This window comes from Sphaeramia orbicularis, chromosome 2 (genome assembly GCF_902148855.1).
Source record: "Sphaeramia orbicularis chromosome 2, fSphaOr1.1, whole genome shotgun sequence".
Lineage (NCBI taxonomy): Eukaryota > Metazoa > Chordata > Actinopteri > Kurtiformes > Apogonidae > Sphaeramia > Sphaeramia orbicularis.
The window spans coordinates 6,749,120-6,766,735 of record NC_043958.1 but is presented as its reverse complement, the minus strand read 5'-3'; the positions used below and the strand labels follow the sequence as shown (position 1 = coordinate 6,766,735).

Here is a 17,616-nt window from a genome sequence, read left to right as displayed (position 1 = left end):
AGTTACTATAACAAGGGCTTCAGCACAGGGCTTTGGCTTTTAAATCAAATATTATTCTCATACGAATAAACAAACCAAAGTACTTAGAAAATATGTCCAGTTCTATTACGATCTAATTTAATCTGTCTAATCTAATCGGAGTGACTTGGGTTCAGTTTGATAGTTTTTTGTACATGAAAAGATGGAAATTTCTCACCATAAATATTGAACATCTCCCAAGATGATGTTGCTCAGGATTTTGTTCTGAATATATAGCAGTCTGAATATAACCTGACCTGCCCACTCTGGTCACACCACTGCCTCCACCTTCCTGTCCCGGCGTGGGTCACACTTTGTCCTAATTTTATAAAGCAGATGGACCACCGCTGTCCACAGACTCCTCTGGACTCGGTCTGAGAAGAGCCTCCTTGTCAGACAGGTACAGATACCTCAACTTTTAACACTGCCTCATCTTTCTTCTTGCTTTTTTAATCCAATCCTGATTGTGTTTCCTGTCAGTGCTGCTGTTTTTCTCATTTCAGGGGTCATTAATGCTTTTATTCTCTAAACCTGTTATATCTGTCAACATGTGCAAAATCAATGTTTACTTTTCGGCCTCTTATATCAGCTTGTCAAAGGTTTGCATCTTAAAAACCATTGTATCTCTAAATTCCACATCATTAGCTAAAATAATCCACTTTCTGTGGCAGTTTATAGGATTATACAAGCTGCCTGAACATGAGGGTAAAGTGGATAAAAAGCCACTTATCCTTACTGACTCATGCTTTTGTCCGGATTAAAATGTCTAGTAAATATTTCATCTGTGCTGCTTGAATTCTTATTCGGTTCAATATTATTACTGTTTGGACGTTCTTTGCTTTTATTTCACAGCAGCATTTGAGAGATTAGAGAGTGTGAAAACTGATTTTACACCAGATGTGGCAAGATTTACTCCAGTAAAAGTGCAAATACTTGTAGAAAAACTATTTGCTCAAGTAAAAGTGGAAAAAATACAGGTATGAAAGTATTAGGTACCTGAACCTCACATCAAATCAATGTAAGATCAACACTGTTCAACCATTCTATCTTCAAATAACAATTTGCAGGATATAATGCAAATTAAAGGTACAATGTGTAAGATTTTTTCGATGTTCAGCTGCTAATATGAAATTTGAAGTAGAGTTTGTGTTAGTGTAATTTTGTAAAAACACCACAGGGAATAGAAGTACGTCTCCATCATTGCCTACGTAGTCAACATAGCCAAAAACTATTGCGATGTAGCAGACTATTAGCCAATTTCACAGCCAACAAACCATATAAAATAAGCAACGGGACCACTTTTCATTCTTGTGAGACAAACTGAACTTTGAATGACTTTATTACCTCTGCCAAGGAGGTTATGTTTTTGCTGGTGTTGGTTTGTCTGTCTGTCTGTCTGTGTGCAAGGTAACTCAAAAGTTATGGACGGATTTGGATGAAAATTTCAGGAAATGTTGATACTGGCACAAGGAAAAAATTATTAAATTTTAGTGGTGGTGGTGGTGGGGGGGCTTATCTGCCTTGGCAGAGGTCTGCGCTCTCTGAGTGCTTCTAGTCCATTGATTAGTGATGAGGGGAGTCATCAGCATCCATATCAGATCTGACAATATCTTACCTTATTTAATTGTTAATGCTAGGTAATTGGTCGGGGATACAACTTTGGTAAAATTGTCAGAATTATATGCAGCTCTATTATTTATTAACTTATTTTGGAACGCTTAACCCATAAAGACCCAAACAGCCAACTGACGACCAAAACCATCTAGTGATCTAAAATGTTTAATAACTTCTGAAACACTAATCCTATCAATACATGTTAAAAAAAACAAAGGTGTAAAATGCAGTTTGTCATCTTTTCATGGTCATCAGATATGACCCATTAGGACATTCAGAGGCTCCGTAGTGAACATAGAAACACCGTCATCTTCTACAACATTGATTCACCAGTAAAACCCATGGAGTTGGATCAATGACGGTGGATGGACACACTTGTTTTCATGTCCAATTAATGATATATTTTGCTGAAAAAAATCATTTTTTCTTCAGTTTTCTCTGTTTCTGTTATGAGAACCATCAATTTTAACCTGAGCTTTAATAAACATTTACATGATCAGTAAATTAAATACAGGAAAATACCTGATGTTCACTGAAAAAACACAAAATACACAGGATTATGCCACAATAAATTGTGATAAATCACCTAAGAAAAGTTAAATATAGAGAATAAAATATTTTGGAACTGACACATAAGTAACACTGGGTCTTTATGGGTTAAAAATGTGTTCCCATGACTGTGAGATTTAATGTGGTCCAAGTCACATTCACAAAAAAATAAGTAAAAAAAAGAATGGATTGTCAGCTTCGTACTGAGCAGCTAAATCGGATTTGACTGAAGCAATTCTGATTTACAGCCTTATTTAAGACGCACAAGTTGTTTTGTGTTCCTTTCTATCTAGTTTACACTTCAGTTCTCCATGTCGTGTTATTTACTTTCATGCTACATTTGAGAAGCTTGACCTATGTGAGGATAAGCCCTGTGTTAACCGCAATAATCGCCATTACTAAGCGGAAGCTACATGTCAAAGAGTCTCAGTTAGAAGTAAATCCTCTTGTCACAGTGTTTTGGCAAATGACACTATGACCGGCTGCCATAGTCTGTACCACAGCCATCCCATAATACCTGGCCCATCTTATGAAGCTACACTTTTGATGGTGTAGAGAAGCAGAAAAGACACATTGATGAATTTGGAAGCATTTTCACTCCAACAAAGAAAGAAACCAATGTACAGACTCTTATTACGGATGCAGTCGTGGAAAAAATTATTAGACCACCCTTGTTTTTTTTTCAATTTCTTGTTCATTTTAATGCTTGGTAAAACTAAAGGTAAATTTGTTTGGACAAATATAATGATAACAACAAAAATAGCTCGAAAGAGTTTAATTTCAGAGCTGATATCTATCCATTTTCCATGTTTTCTTGATAATGACCAAAATCTCTTCAGTTCTTCCATCAATATCTATGGCATTGTACTGACAAAACAGTGCTTTTAGACATTCCATGTTTTCTCTTCTGTCTGTTTTAGTCACGATACACACAGGAGTTAGTACTTGATTGCGTAACCATTGTTTTTGATGACTTTTGATGGTCTAATAATTTTTTCTGCGACTGTACATGAACACACACATGCAGAAATTTCCACATTTTGACACCTCCAATCTAACTTTACGTTTGTTTCATGTTCTTACAACTGATTTTATTTGTTACAGTCCCATCCGTATAGATTGGAGTTGGGAAGTTGTGCAATAATGCAAAAGAGAAATGATGTTCAATACCTGTCAAATAAACTAAAACTGAATAAACCCTGATTTGGAAAGATGAGGCGTAAAACTGTATGTAATTGTCTGGACATGTAGGTGGTAAATGTATAAATACTCAAGTAAAGTGCATACATGAAAACTCTAGGTGGATGTAGTCCAAAAATATTTCTTTGCTATTGGGTCGTCTTCCATAAACATCATATGGTTTGAATGGAGACGTATTAAAAGAACAGCGGTGGCTGAAATGAATAGCCAAAGACATGTTTAAAGCAAAGGAGGGAAATGTTGGGTAAGGGGGAAAAAAGGTGGAACTGTTTAGACGGAGGGTTCATGTAAAAGTAAAGATGTATACTTGAATTGCACTGGTTACCAAGGATTGTTCCTAACCCTAACGCCAACCCTAAAAACTGACTTCTACCTATTAATTTGGATAGATAAAGGTAATAATTCTGTAACTCTGTCTGTTTTGGTCTTTTCAGTCAAAAGCAGCCTTTATGTTTTAGCTAATAGACCTTATTCAACTATTCACAAATGATCTTTATTAAGTTTTCCGACTATTATTACCAAAGCGTGACTACTTTTGGACACTATTAAATCATGGCTGTTCATTATCTACCTGACAGCTGCAGGCTCCTTTTTTATTGGTGGATCATGCTCTTGATTTGTAATGTGGACTCATACTATCAAATGTGAGCTAAAATATGAAGAGCATGACTTTGTTTGACGAAAATTTTATTTGGTTGATGTTTAGGCATTCCAGATCTAATATTTAGAGAACTCAGATTGGGCTGATTAAGGCACTAAGTAAGTGTGCATGCCTGAGATAAATTTTTTGAGTTAAATGCTTGATAAATAAAAAAAAAAACATTGCTTGGTGATGTTGTTTCCTGTCCAATAGCTTTAACCCTTTAACTCCTGACGTGTCTGTGGTGAGCGTTCTAAATGTACAATTTATTTTAAATATTCATAAAAATTCAACTGTTTGTCACATATGTTTTGGAACTGTCCTTGAGTCAAAATATACTGGACCAAGATATTTCAGACTTCATCCGAAATCTTAAAAAAACAACTTAAACCAGATTCAGTTTTTGCTTTGTTTGGTGTGAAGCCAGCTGCTGTAGAACTTTCCAACAACCAAAACAATATGATATGTTTTGTGGTGTTGCCAGTGCGAAGATTAATCCTATTAAATTGGAAACAAAAAACTCCCCCCACCCATTCAGCCTTAATGAGAGAAGTAATGAAACACTTAGAATTGGAAAAAATTAAATTTTCATTAAAAGGGACATTAAATGCATTCCACTTAACATGGCAACGTTTCATTAATTATTTTAATAACGCAAATGTGTAAACAACTTAGGATTGGCAATATATGATGTCCTCAGTTTGGTTTTTGATGTTCAGTGTTTACTGTTGTTTGTGTGCTTTTTGTTTTACTGCGTGTTCTCATTTTTGTTGCATTGAGCACAATGAAGGTACATGAACACATTTTTGTTACTATGTGAAAAAACTCAGTAAACAGAATTTAAAAAAAAAAAAAAAATCAACTGTTTGCTCAGTAGGAAAAATTTCAAAACGTGATGATAGAATAGACCTTTTGCTTTTTATAGACATCTCAGCATGCTCAGTGCACCCCCCACCACTTGTATAATGGGGGGCAAACGCAGAGCAGTGAGTAAGACCGACTTGCTATAAAAATAGACAGTTTGGGCTTTTTTTTTTTTTTTTTTTTTTTTTTTTACACAAATTTCCTTGTTGTTTTTTGTGTTTACTGTTGCTTGCAGTTTTTTTTTTTTTTTTTTTTTTTTAACTGTATTTTTACCGAGTTTTGACCATGTAACTGCTTTTTGGAGTTCAACCTGGTGCCAAAAAGCAGCTGGACTAATTTAGAAAAAACAAAAACTACCAGGCCAAAATTCACATCCTTGTTGTTCAGTGTGTTCCAGTTCACAGTTCATGTTCAACATCCTAAATCTCTTATTGATGTACATTCTGAGTGCCTTATTTAGCAAAAACCTGTAAAACTTCAATTCGTCTGTTTGTTTTTTTCTGTTATTCCACCCTGTTTTGACCCTTAAACACACAGTAAAACAAAACCACTGAAGAAAAAGAACACAAACACATACTCATAACAGCTTTTATGACACTGAAACAGACATAAACTCACAGCAGCCCTGAAATAATGTTTCAGAGGTTAAAGGGTTAAAACTCTAAAATAAGTTTGCAAATGAGGATGAAATTAGAAAACGTCTTGTTATTCGTCTCTCTTTTCTGTTACCATTTTTAACATCCTGCACTGCTTTTATTTTCCTCTTTTTTTCGTTTAAGTTTAACCACTTTCCACATCCTCTCCTTGATCTTGTTCTTTCAGTCTAAACTAATTTGCTTTCCCAAATGGGTCATACTCTTAATTTTGTTGGGGATTTTAAAGGAATGTGACCCCATTTAGAGACCCATAGACATAGATTTGAACTCTTTTAGGGGAAGCAAACCAGATTTAAAAGTCACATCATGCCCATTAATGAAGGAGAAGGCATTTAAGTTTACAGTGTGTGCCCATTTGTGGGCTGTTTGCAGCATTCCTTTGCCTAATTTGTTGTATGTGGCATTCAATTTAAGATTCCAGGAAGAGTTATAGTTATGGTTGTACCTTTGACATGGGTATGGAAGCACTGCTAATTCATCAAACCATGTGATCCTGAAATGGTGTCATAGTACTTGTTTAAGAAGATCTAAATTGAGTTCCATGTTTGAAGACTCAGAAGGAATGTTAACCACCACCAGTTTTTCTTCCACAAAAGGCTCAGTGAGGAGATTGGAGTGAAAATGGGCGAACGCTACGACTGCACACACTGCAAAGAGTCCCTGTATGGGCAGAAGTACATCCTAAGAGAGGACAAGCAGCACTGCATCAAATGCTATGAAGAACTGTTCTCCAACAACTGTGAAGTCTGCCAGAAGATCATTGGCTGCACCAGCAAGGTATCATTTTGACTGGGGACATTTTCCAATTCCATATGTCCCCATTCAGCAGACAAGACATATTGGTTTTCAATTCAGTTCTGTTCAACTGAAAGAATAACAATGTACAGCAATTTAGAGGAATTGTTACTAAATCAATTATTAATTACATCCCTAAATCAGAAAAAAGTTGACCCATACAGACCCAAACGTCCACCGCCAACCAAAAGCATCTACTGATCTCAAATGTTGAATCATTTTTGAACCACTAATATTATCAATACATGTAAATCAGGGGTGTCAAACTCATTTTAGTTCAGGGGCCACATTCAGCCCAATATGATCTCAAATGGGCCGGACCAGTAAAATAATAACAGTGAAAAAAAACAAAATTAAATTATGATAATGTTAACATCTACAAAAATCTGAAAAACATGAACAACTGGAATGATCTTTAAAAAAATAAGTGCAATTTTAACAATATTATGCCTCAGATTATCAGTTTATCATTTACACATGTGCATTACAACTTACATTACAATTACAAATGCATGAAACATTTAAAAACAGGCAGAATATTGGTAGAATTGCTTTTATTTATCTTAGGACATTTCAAGTTTTTCACATTTTTTGTAAAATAATAGCTTTTTAATATAAACATTTTATGTAATTTTACTTTTTTACACTAAAACAAAGATAAAATTTGCTGTTTTCATTATTTATAGGTTCAATATGATCATATTTTACTGGTCTGACCCACATGATATCTAATTGGTCTGTATGTGGAATCTGAATTAAAATGATTTTAACATCTTCGATTGTTAATTTCTTCAGTGTAAGTTTTGTTTTTCACAAATTCATCCTACGAGCCAGACTGGATCCTTTGGCGGGCCAGATTTGGCCCCCGGGCTGCATGTTTGACACCTGCGATGTAAATAAGTGTTGTAAAATACAGTTTTTCGTCTTTTTATGGTCATCAGATATGACCCATTTGGACGCTCAGAGGCTCTGTAGTTACCATGGAAACACCATCATCTTCAACAACATTACTTCACCAGTAAAACCTATGGAGTTGGATCAATGACAGTGGATGGACACATGTTTTTATGTTCAGTTAATGATAGAGTTTGTCAAAAAAAAAAAAAAAAGTAGCTTTTTCTTCAGTTTTCTAGGTTTTTGATATAATAACCTTGGAATTTATGCTGAGATTTCATGAATATCTACATGATCAGTGAATTAAATATTGGAAAAAACCTGATTTACACTGAAAAATGCTAAATGCAGAGGATAAAATTATAATAAATGGTGGAATTAGTGTTTCAACAGTTGTTAAATATCTTATAGCAGTAGATGGTTTTGGTCGCTAGTCATTTTATCAATACGTGTAAATAATTGGTGTAAAATCCAGTTTATCATCTTTTCACGGTCATCAGATATGATCCATTTGGACGTTCAGAGGCTCCATAGTTACCGTGGAAACACTGTCATCTTCTACAACATTGATTCACCAGTAAAACCCATGGCGTTGGATCAATGACAGTGGATGGAGACAGTTGTTTTTACATTAAGTTATTGATATATCTGCTGAAAAAGTCACTTCAAAGCCAATTTTCTGAACAACGGACTAAAATTCTCCTTCTCTTCCCATATGTATATGTATTTTTGCATTTAATATTTAACTGATAATTTGCTCTTTTTGAATTAATGTAAAATAAGTTTATGTTCATTTGTGTACGAGTAATTTAAGGCGGATATAAGAAAATATGATCCAAAAAGTTGTACAGCAGCAAAAATGCATCTCTAAATTTAGTGTAAAAGGCACATCGAGTTACAGTGGAAACACCGTCATCTTCTACAACATTGATTCATCAGTAAAACCCACTGAGTTTGATCAATGACAATGGATGGAGACACTTGTTGTATGTTAAGTTAATGATACAATTTACTGAAAAATTTACTTTTTTTCAGATTTCTCTGTTTTGATATAATAACCTTTGACTTTACTCTGAGCTTAAATGAACATCTACATGATTCTTAAATTAAGAAGAGGAAAATACCTGATTTCTACCGAAAAATGCAAAATCCAGAGGATAATATTATTATAAATGGTGATAAATCACACAGGAAAGACAAAGAATCTTTTGGAAGTTGTGTCAAAAACAGTTATGAGTCTTTGAGGGTTAAATTAAAATTAAAACAGTTGGTAATATATTTTCATTGGCCTATCTTACATTGAAAAAAGTCCAACAGAACATTAGTTGATGTTCCAAAATTATTTTTTTCATAATGAACACTTTTCTTTGCACACTTAAACAATTAAAGATGTTGAGGGATTGAAGACGCTGAGTGATGACATGTTTTAGGTGTAATTTTTTCCTAGTCTTATCTTTTTGTAACCTTGTAGGATCTTCATTGTATTATTTTTTGTTTCAAGACATCTCAATCTAAATCTCCAGCTTTAACAATAGATGAAAGACATCACAACAACCGTAGTAGACCCTGGCACCTTGACTTGTTGCTGGTAACAGTCTGGATGGTTCTTTTTCATCTTTAGTCAAGAGTAAACATGCAAAAATAAAGCAACAAAAAAAACAGACTGAACACAATCCATACATGATACTTCTGGGCACATTGAATATAAACATTATTAAGTTTCAACTGGTTTTTTTATGTATCTCCATTTGGTAGAGACTGACAAAGGTTCTCCACAGTAATCCTGATCCATGTTTCCATTTCTGATTCAGTTTCTGCCTTTTCATGTTAGTTTGTGATTATGTTTTGATTGGAATTGTGCTTATGTTTACTGTTCTTTCACTGGATCTGCAGGATCTGTCTTACAAGGATCGCCACTGGCACAGCGAATGCTTCCTCTGTATCAAGTGTCAGAGGTCTCTGGTGGATCGGCCCTTTGCCACCAAGGATGAAATGCTAATGTGCACTGAATGCTACTGCAATGAGTACTCTGCCAAATGCCATGCATGCCTCAAGACCATCATGCCAGGTGGGGAAGCATAACAGTGCAGGGAAATACATACATACATACATACATATATACACATGTCACTTGCTAATTCAACACACTGAAAAACCATAAATTGCACTTCAGTTTACCCACAGATAATTAAAGATTAGACAGGATTTGCACATAATTGAAGTTTGTGTTGAAGTCTGTGTTATGTGAAATACACGCTGATTTTTACAGAAAGAAATCATCACGTTTACTCTTGGTTTCTTCTGGTTCTGTCAGTTCACCAGTACATCAACTAATGACACGTTCCCTGCACAATACTCTTTATTTATTTTTCTATTTTATTGGTTTATTTAATAGGGACCATGCGTATTCATGAACATTGCTTTATAAAAAATACACCCATGTAAATATGCCAGAATTAGTAAAAATAAATACTTTTCATCGACAGACTTCAACACAGACTTCACACAAGCACAAGTGTTTACACAGAAGAACGTGTACCAAAACTCTAAAAATGCATCAGAAAATCTGTTTATCATAGGTTTGAAAACAATATTGCACAACAACACAGTATTACACAAATGCTCATGAACTTAACAAAAGACCCTAAACAAAATTAAAAGATGCAACAACATAAAAACAAATGATGTCAAAGACCATGTAAGAGATATAACAACATGTGAAAGACTGAATATTCCAGTATAAATGTAGATAATACGTGTCTCTAGAGAAAGTCTGGGAATCACTGCCCTAGAGTTAAGTAGAAGTAAGCTAAACCTTAAATCCCTAAGTGGTCTAAAGAAGTGTTAAATATGGCTAAACATTAGTTTAAAAGATAAATAGACATAAATGAGAAATGGAAATATAAATGTAGTTTTAAAGGTTGAATGTGTATGATCTGTACATGTTTGTGTAGGTGGTGAAATTTGTGTTGGAGTCTGTGTTGAACTCAGAGCAAAGTCAGTCATTGTCTAAGATAGAAAACAGTGTTTATAACCTATAGCAGCCTTTACATTCAATATGTTCCACCCCAAGTTCTTCATTACTTCCTCTTTTATTCTCTACAGCAGGGCTGTCAAACTCATTTTAGTTCAGGGGCCACATTCAGCCAAATTTGATCTGAAGTGGGCCAGACCAGTAAAATAACATAATAATATAGAAATAAGGTCAACTCCAAACTTTCCTCTATGTTTTAGAGCGAAAAAAAGTAAAGTTATGCAATGAAAATGTTTACAACCACCAATTATCCTTTAAAACAATGTGAATAACATGAACAAACTGAAATTTCTTGAGAAAACTAAGTGTAATTTTAACAATATTATGTCTCAGGTTATCATTTACACATGCAAATTACAACTTACAGATCACAGTAGATCAACAAATACACAAAACATTTAATAACAGGCAGAACATTGGTAAACTTACACTTCAGACATTTTAAAATGTTCATATTTGTTCAGGTTATTTGCATTTTTGTGAAATAATAGTTTGTTTAAGTGTAAATACAGTAAAAGGCCATGAAAATGTTTACATTTACAAAGATAAAAATTTGGAGTTGAGAGTATTTATGGATTATTATTATAGTATTTTACGGATCCGACCCATTTAAGATTAAATTGCACTGTATGTGGAACCTGAAGTAAAATTATTATCTTCAGTGCATTTTTTTTTTTTTTTGTATTTCACAAATTCATCCCACGTACAGTTAGCTTAGAAATAGACCTAATGAATGGCTACAAACGCCTCCAAAGCTAACTTCTGCAAATCTTAAAAGCTGAATACAAGTGCAGTATAAATATAGTGAAAAACAAATGTAAAATTTCATTTCAGCTTAATATAGTTTCCTTTATCAGACAACCTGGTGCCGAGACACTAAGTAAATTAAAGACACACCTAACTAAGTTAAACTGAGGTAAACTAAGCTAAAGCTCAAATAACTGATCCCAAGACAGTTTTTAAAAGAATCTAAGCATCACTTAAATGGGTGGTTTTACTATAAATGGACCCACATGATAAATGAGATGAACAGTACATTTGAAATAGATTTCAAGGAGAGTAATATTAAAAAAAAAAAAAAGTATCATTTAAGCTTGAAAAAAACTCTTAGTTGTCATGTTTTTCCACTCAGACTTCAAAGTTTATGAAAATGTGAGTGTGATCGGACTGAAGACCATAAACCTACTTGCTTTTATTAGGTTGTGGGAGTCAGTCAGACATGAACCAGACTCTTCAGAACACCACCACATGGCTCTGCTGATGGATGAATTGAAAAATTATGTTTGTTAGAGTGACGACTTCGATCTCCGTTTATCTCTGTTTATCCCTCCATCCTTCATCCTCTCTTACCCACTTTCCGGTTTTCTTTCTCCCTCCCTTCGTCTGCCTCCTCCACCTTCCAGGCTCCAAAAAGATGGAGCATAAGGGCAACAATTGGCATGAGAATTGCTTCACCTGCAACCGTTGCCAACAGCCCATCGGGACCAGGAGCTTTGTGCTGAAGGATGCCAACAACTACTGCCTGCCCTGCTATGAGAAGCAGTTCGCTCTGCAGTGTGTCCACTGCAAGAAGGTAAAAGATGCACACACTAATTTACACTTATTCACGTCATTTACTATTTACAAAAGCTTTAATTGCATTTGTCCCCAGTTGCTGCCAATTTGTGTCTCTGCCTTTAAAGAATGTGAATCAATAGCTTTCTCTTCCTGGTTTAGTTTCTTTCTCTGGTCTCTAATGAGCGATTCCTCCACCCCACAGCATCAGTACTGTGTGTGAGAGGCTTTTAAACCTCTTGAACCATGGATTTTTCCATTAGCATCCCCTGGGTGGCTTTAAAATTACGAAATGAGCTCTGCACAGCATTCAATTTGTATGATGTTTATTGTGGCTGAGATGTTGAAGCCAAGTTCATGGTAATTGTTTTGCAATGTGTCCAGTGTGTTGAAAGCATTGTTTTTTACTTGCCCAAAACACAAAATAACATGTATACTGCAATAATACTGAAATATATGGTACATGTGAAGCCTTGTATTGTATTACAACAGCTGCAGCCAGAGCGGATTGCATAGTTCCACTGAGAAAAAGTGTGTTTACTCGGGCCTTGTTTGCAGTTACAGCTGCACATGAGTGGAACAGATCAGAGAACTGACATCTTATATTGAGTTCAGAATGCATCTAAAAAATTGACACATTAATAGTCTGTGTTTAGGTATTTTAAACTTCTATTCTTTAAAAAAATGCATGTTTGTAACCTTGTGCTGCTACATTTTAGCGTGACAATGGACTCTATAGATTAAAAACAAACAAAAAAAACATCTTAAGACATTTCTTAAATCCAAACTGACTCAGGGCTGCTATAACTGATTGAACTGAATGTATTTATTGCATTTTAATTGTATTCTAATTGTATTTTAATTATATTTTGCACTGAAAAGCACTTTGTGTATCCTGTCTGTGAAAAGCACTCTATAAATAAAATATACTTACTTGCTTTTCTTACAATTTAACATCTGTCTATGGACTGCAGATGAAAAATAGTCATTAAGGTAACTTTGGCACATTTACAGCAATGCGAATTAAAATACAATGTCTCTGTTTAATAAACCAATGAATAAAATTAAAATAAATAAGCAAGAGCAAATAAAATATGTACAAACTATATATTAAACATAGGAGTTGGAGCAGTCTGTATATTGCGATATTGTATATATGTAGCACATACATATCATTTAATGCACAATACGTACACTTGTATGTACACATTTTGCAATATGCATATTTCATTTATGTGAAAAATCAAAATTTTTATAGTATATCCAGTGGATATATGCACAAAATAATAATGTAACATCAGTGTTGCAAGAGAAGTATATATACTTGATATTTTAAGACCACATGACTCCAAATGGCTGCTGATTTGCGCAGATATCTAAATCCTTGCAGAATGTATGGTTCGTAACGGTTTCAAGCAAGAAAACAGATGGTCAGCAGGCAGGAACCTGAGGTGTCTATTGTGCTAAAAGCTGGTAGGTGGCTCATCTGTGACCGAGTCAGCGGTATGTACAAGAAATGACTGATTATTGTAACACGCTGATGCTGCACATAATTACATGGAAGCTCTGCCTAATCTGAACTAAATCCACACTCAATATGTAACCAGAGGCGTTGTCTGAGAGCACATTCCTCCACTAAAGTTTTGTAATCCTGTTGCTCCGTCAAATGCTTATAAAATAATTTTGCAAACCACCGATATATACACCGCTGCCCATAAAGTTGGAATAATTCTGTTTTCAGACACATTTCTCTCTTCATCCCTATACACATCACTATCATCTTTAATCAGGTGTAATCATACATACTGAGTCCTAGTTACACTTTATCTATCAAGAATAAATCACATAGTCACAATCATTTCATGAGAAGAGGTACAAATATTATATTCCAACTTTATGGGGAACAGTGTGTATATAGTCTCAATGTTTGAAAACCAAAACTATCTGTCATATCAATAGTTCGAGACTTCACAGTTTGAGTAGATTTTGTGTGTTCCTGTTAACAGTCAAATGAGTGCTAATGAAAACAAAATGTCTTAGGGTAGAGTAAGTTTCTATTATTTGATTTTTATTTTTGTATTGTTTTATTATTATTATTATACATTTTTTCTTCCCTGTGTTTTGTATTATGTTTGTGTCTGAAATAAACTAAACTAAACTAAACTAAACTAAACTAAACAAAAAAAACAAAAAAAAACAAAAAAAAAAAAAACTAGAGAAGGTCTTTATTGTCACTGTCACAAGAACCATGAAAATCACTTTGGCAGCTCTGTTTCTGTTTAGGAGCAGATTTGAAGTGCAAAAAGAAAAACTGTACATAAAACTATCACACAAAAAATATACTGAAAATATATACTGAAAAATATTGACAAAATACAAAACTAGAAAGAAATACGAGGATACAAAAGGCCAACTGCAATACAAATAGAGGCATTAGAGGATATTTACAAAGTAATAAAAGATATATACAAGGTAATAAAGGATATGTAGAAGGTAATAGAGGATATTTTCAAAGTAATAAAGGATATATACAAGGTAATAAAGGATATATACAAGGTAAAATAAAAATAAAAAAATAAGGTGCATGAGTTATGGGTTTCGTGGAGGTAATATAAAAATAGAACACCATAAGATTAGGTTTGTGCCTCATGTATAGAGTATATATTTGTGACTTCATATGTTAAATCATTCTTGTGTCTCTTTCAGCCGATCACCACTGGAGGAGTGAACTACCGTGACCAACCCTGGCATAAGGAGTGTTTCGTTTGCATCGGGTGTAAGCAGCAGCTGGCCGGTCAGCGGTTCACCTCCCGGGACGACTTTGCCTACTGCCTCGACTGCTTCTGCAACCTGTTTGCCAAGAAATGTGCCTACTGCACCACCCCCATCAGCGGTAAAGGATTACTAGCATTTCAGTGGCAGACACAATTTAAGAGTCTGCATATGCTCGTGTACCTGTGAGAAGTTTGTGATGGAGTCTGTGTTGCACTGGGAGATGATTAGCAGCTACTGTTTTACATAGTTTTAGTCGTAGACAATTAGAAAAAAGGAACTGAAGAACTAATCTTTCCTTCAAGTGCTATGGGAGTTATGGTAAATGCTAGGTACGAACTCAAAAAATTGCACATGCACGCCCCCTGATGTCACATTTATCACTGGAGAACTGGGACAAAATTTTGATACCCGAGCTGCTGAGATGCAATAACCTTTGATCAAGCAACGAGGAATTCATTGTGAATGATAAACAAAGCTTTTATTAATGTTCTGCTGCTGTTAGCTGATGATTTTACATATTTATAGTATACACAATTTGCAAAACCAAAAAATTACGTTAAAAAAATGCTGAATTAACGCATCCAAAACTGTTTTACCCAAGTAAAGTTCGCTATATTTATGTATATCACCTATTATTCATTTCTCTATGACACCAAAAGCACTTGAACACAACACACTGGTAATTTCAAATTTACAAGTGGCAATGCCCGTCTTTCCAATAGCACGTGAAGGCAGCAATAGTCCCAAGTCATCTCTATAGAAATCAGCATACAGTGAATGTTAATCATGGATGACATCACCAGAGGAAGTCATTAGTTTAGCAACCGTTTCGTACTTTAATTGTTAATTGTTGTGTAATTAGTGGTATTTTTGACACATGGAGAAACATATCCAATTGAATTTCTTCAATATCTTATTTCTTTAGCATAATACACTGCTATTTACTGCAGTGGATTCCATGCATCAACAGTTTCACATATAATGTTATTAATGTTAATGTTATTAATGCTAGTTAATGGCATTCATTTTTTTTAAGCATAAACACATCCATAAAGTTCTTTCAACAAAGAGAACATATTGCTGATTAAGAAAACAAATAATTTTAGTTTGAAATTGAACTGAATTGTCATGAATAGGTGATAATATTCTGTCACTCTTCAGTCACTGAGAAAAAATGACAAAAAACATGAGCATTAAACTGAACAAACTATTCCCTAAACTGTAGATTATTAGAGAATTTCTTTGTAATTGCATGTTTTGAATTCATTAAACTATATATCGGGGCAAGATAAGACTTTATTCGTCCCATAGAGGGGGGATTCAAGTATCATCGCAGCATTTACAGTAAAGTGAGTGTAACAAATATTAGAAAACACAAGAGTTGGAGTCGTTACAGCAAAATAATGTAGCAAAATAGTGTAGCTTTAATTAAAGGCTAAATAACTCTCCACTGCGGTAATGTCATGCATGAAAGGGTCAATATAGTTAACTAAAGTCAAAAAATGAAACAGAACCAAATACAAACTAGGTACATATGAATATTCCACATTAAACCTTTAAGTAATTTTTTTTACTAGATTCAAAATAAGGGAAAAGTGCATTATGGCACCATGCACACAACATAGTTTTTGGGTTGATGTGAACTATGAGTAAACAAACTTGAGGACATAATAAACACCTTTCACATGGACTCCTTTTCCAGATCATACGCTTTCATTTACCTTCAATTACCTTGTTATTGCATTAAAGAAATCATGTGACTGTTCCCCGCGTGGATTACTTATGGTTCATCTTTGTTGCTTTTGTCTCAGGCCTCGGAGGCAGCAAGTACATTTCATTTGAGCATCGTCAGTGGCACAACGACTGCTTCAACTGCAAAAAATGCTCAGTTTCTCTGGTCGGCCGAGGTTTCCTGACATGCAAAGACGACATCCTTTGCCCCGACTGCGGCAAAGACATCTGAATGATCTCAAAGCTGAGGATGAGTTCATACAAAAGAGCTGCCATGCATAAAACAGCAGCACAACTCTGCTAAGATGGCCTTTTAGTTGCATTGTTATGTCTGAAATGTTCTTATTGCTATAGAATTTTTTTGCATGCGCTGATCATATTGTGCTTTACACAAGCTTTTCTTCCAAAGAGAGGTTTTCAGTTTTTGGGGAGAAAACTTTGAAGCAGTTTTTGTAACGACTGAGAAAAATCCCCACTAGAAAGCAAAGTATCACACAGTCAATAAGTGTTAATTTGTGTGTTTTTTGTCCATATATTTCAACAGTACTAAAAAAGTATAACACACTCAGTTTGGAATTAAATATGTATAGGACTGCAACTATTTTAGACATTTAAGAGGATAGTGATGGCACATTTTTCAGCAGAGGTAATGTAATACTACTAATACTTGTTCTAGTATTGTAAAATCAGCTGAATGGTATGTAACTATGTTAAGAATAACAAAGTTTTTAAAGTTTATTCATGTCTATTGCTTGATGATTAACAAAAATGTTTACACATAACAGTACAAATACTTTTAATAGCATAAAATATATTGTATATCTCTTTTGAGGTTTTAGAAATGTATTTTCTGAATACTCTTCGTTCCTGAACACAACTTTTGTGTTCAGTGTAGTGCAATCTAATTCTGGAAATCACAGATAAAATGTGATTTTCAACTATAATGCAATATTAGAGTTGAGTAAATAGAAACATTTAACATTTAAAATAATTTTATGGAATATCAACAAGTGTTTGCTATTTACAAAATGCATAATCTATGTAAACTTACACTCTAGTGGTACAAATCTGTGTTGAAGGTATTAAAGGTTTATGCAAAGAAAATGTGAAAGCAAAAAAAGTGGTCATCTTCAATTGTGTAATGTTTGGTTTTAGGCAGTTTAACACATTTGTATTTAATTAAGCAATAAAGAGTGAAGAACTAATTCAAAAGAAGTGACAGTCCTTGATTTTCCTATTTTCAACAACTAATGACTGTGTGACTTCAGTGTTTGACAGTTAATTCAATTTCT

General features: G+C 34.3%; 1 protein-coding gene across 3 annotated transcripts; it reads left to right on the top strand.

Moving 5' to 3' along the window:
* Positions 1 to 271: 271 nt before the first annotated feature.
* On the top strand, positions 272 to 17,529 carry LOC115431214 (four and a half LIM domains protein 2-like). 3 transcript variants are annotated; one of them, XM_030151462.1, is made up of 6 exons: positions 272 to 418; positions 6,138 to 6,318; positions 9,124 to 9,298; positions 11,668 to 11,837; positions 14,525 to 14,733; positions 14,980 to 15,021. In XM_030151462.1, exons 2-6 carry the CDS (start codon positions 6,163 to 6,165, stop codon positions 14,996 to 14,998), a joined length of 729 nt encoding a protein of 242 aa, XP_030007322.1. In that variant the 5' UTR covers positions 272 to 418; positions 6,138 to 6,162; the 3' UTR covers positions 14,999 to 15,021. The 3 variants fall into 3 exon arrangements, with proteins under 3 accessions (XP_030007322.1, XP_030007314.1, XP_030007306.1); XM_030151454.1 differs by lacking the exon at positions 14,980 to 15,021 and adding an exon at positions 16,405 to 17,529 and having other exon boundaries at positions 275 to 426; positions 6,140 to 6,318; positions 14,525 to 14,711; XM_030151446.1 differs by lacking the exon at positions 14,980 to 15,021 and adding an exon at positions 16,405 to 17,529 and having other exon boundaries at positions 276 to 418; positions 14,525 to 14,711.
* Positions 17,530 to 17,616: the final 87 nt, after the last annotated feature.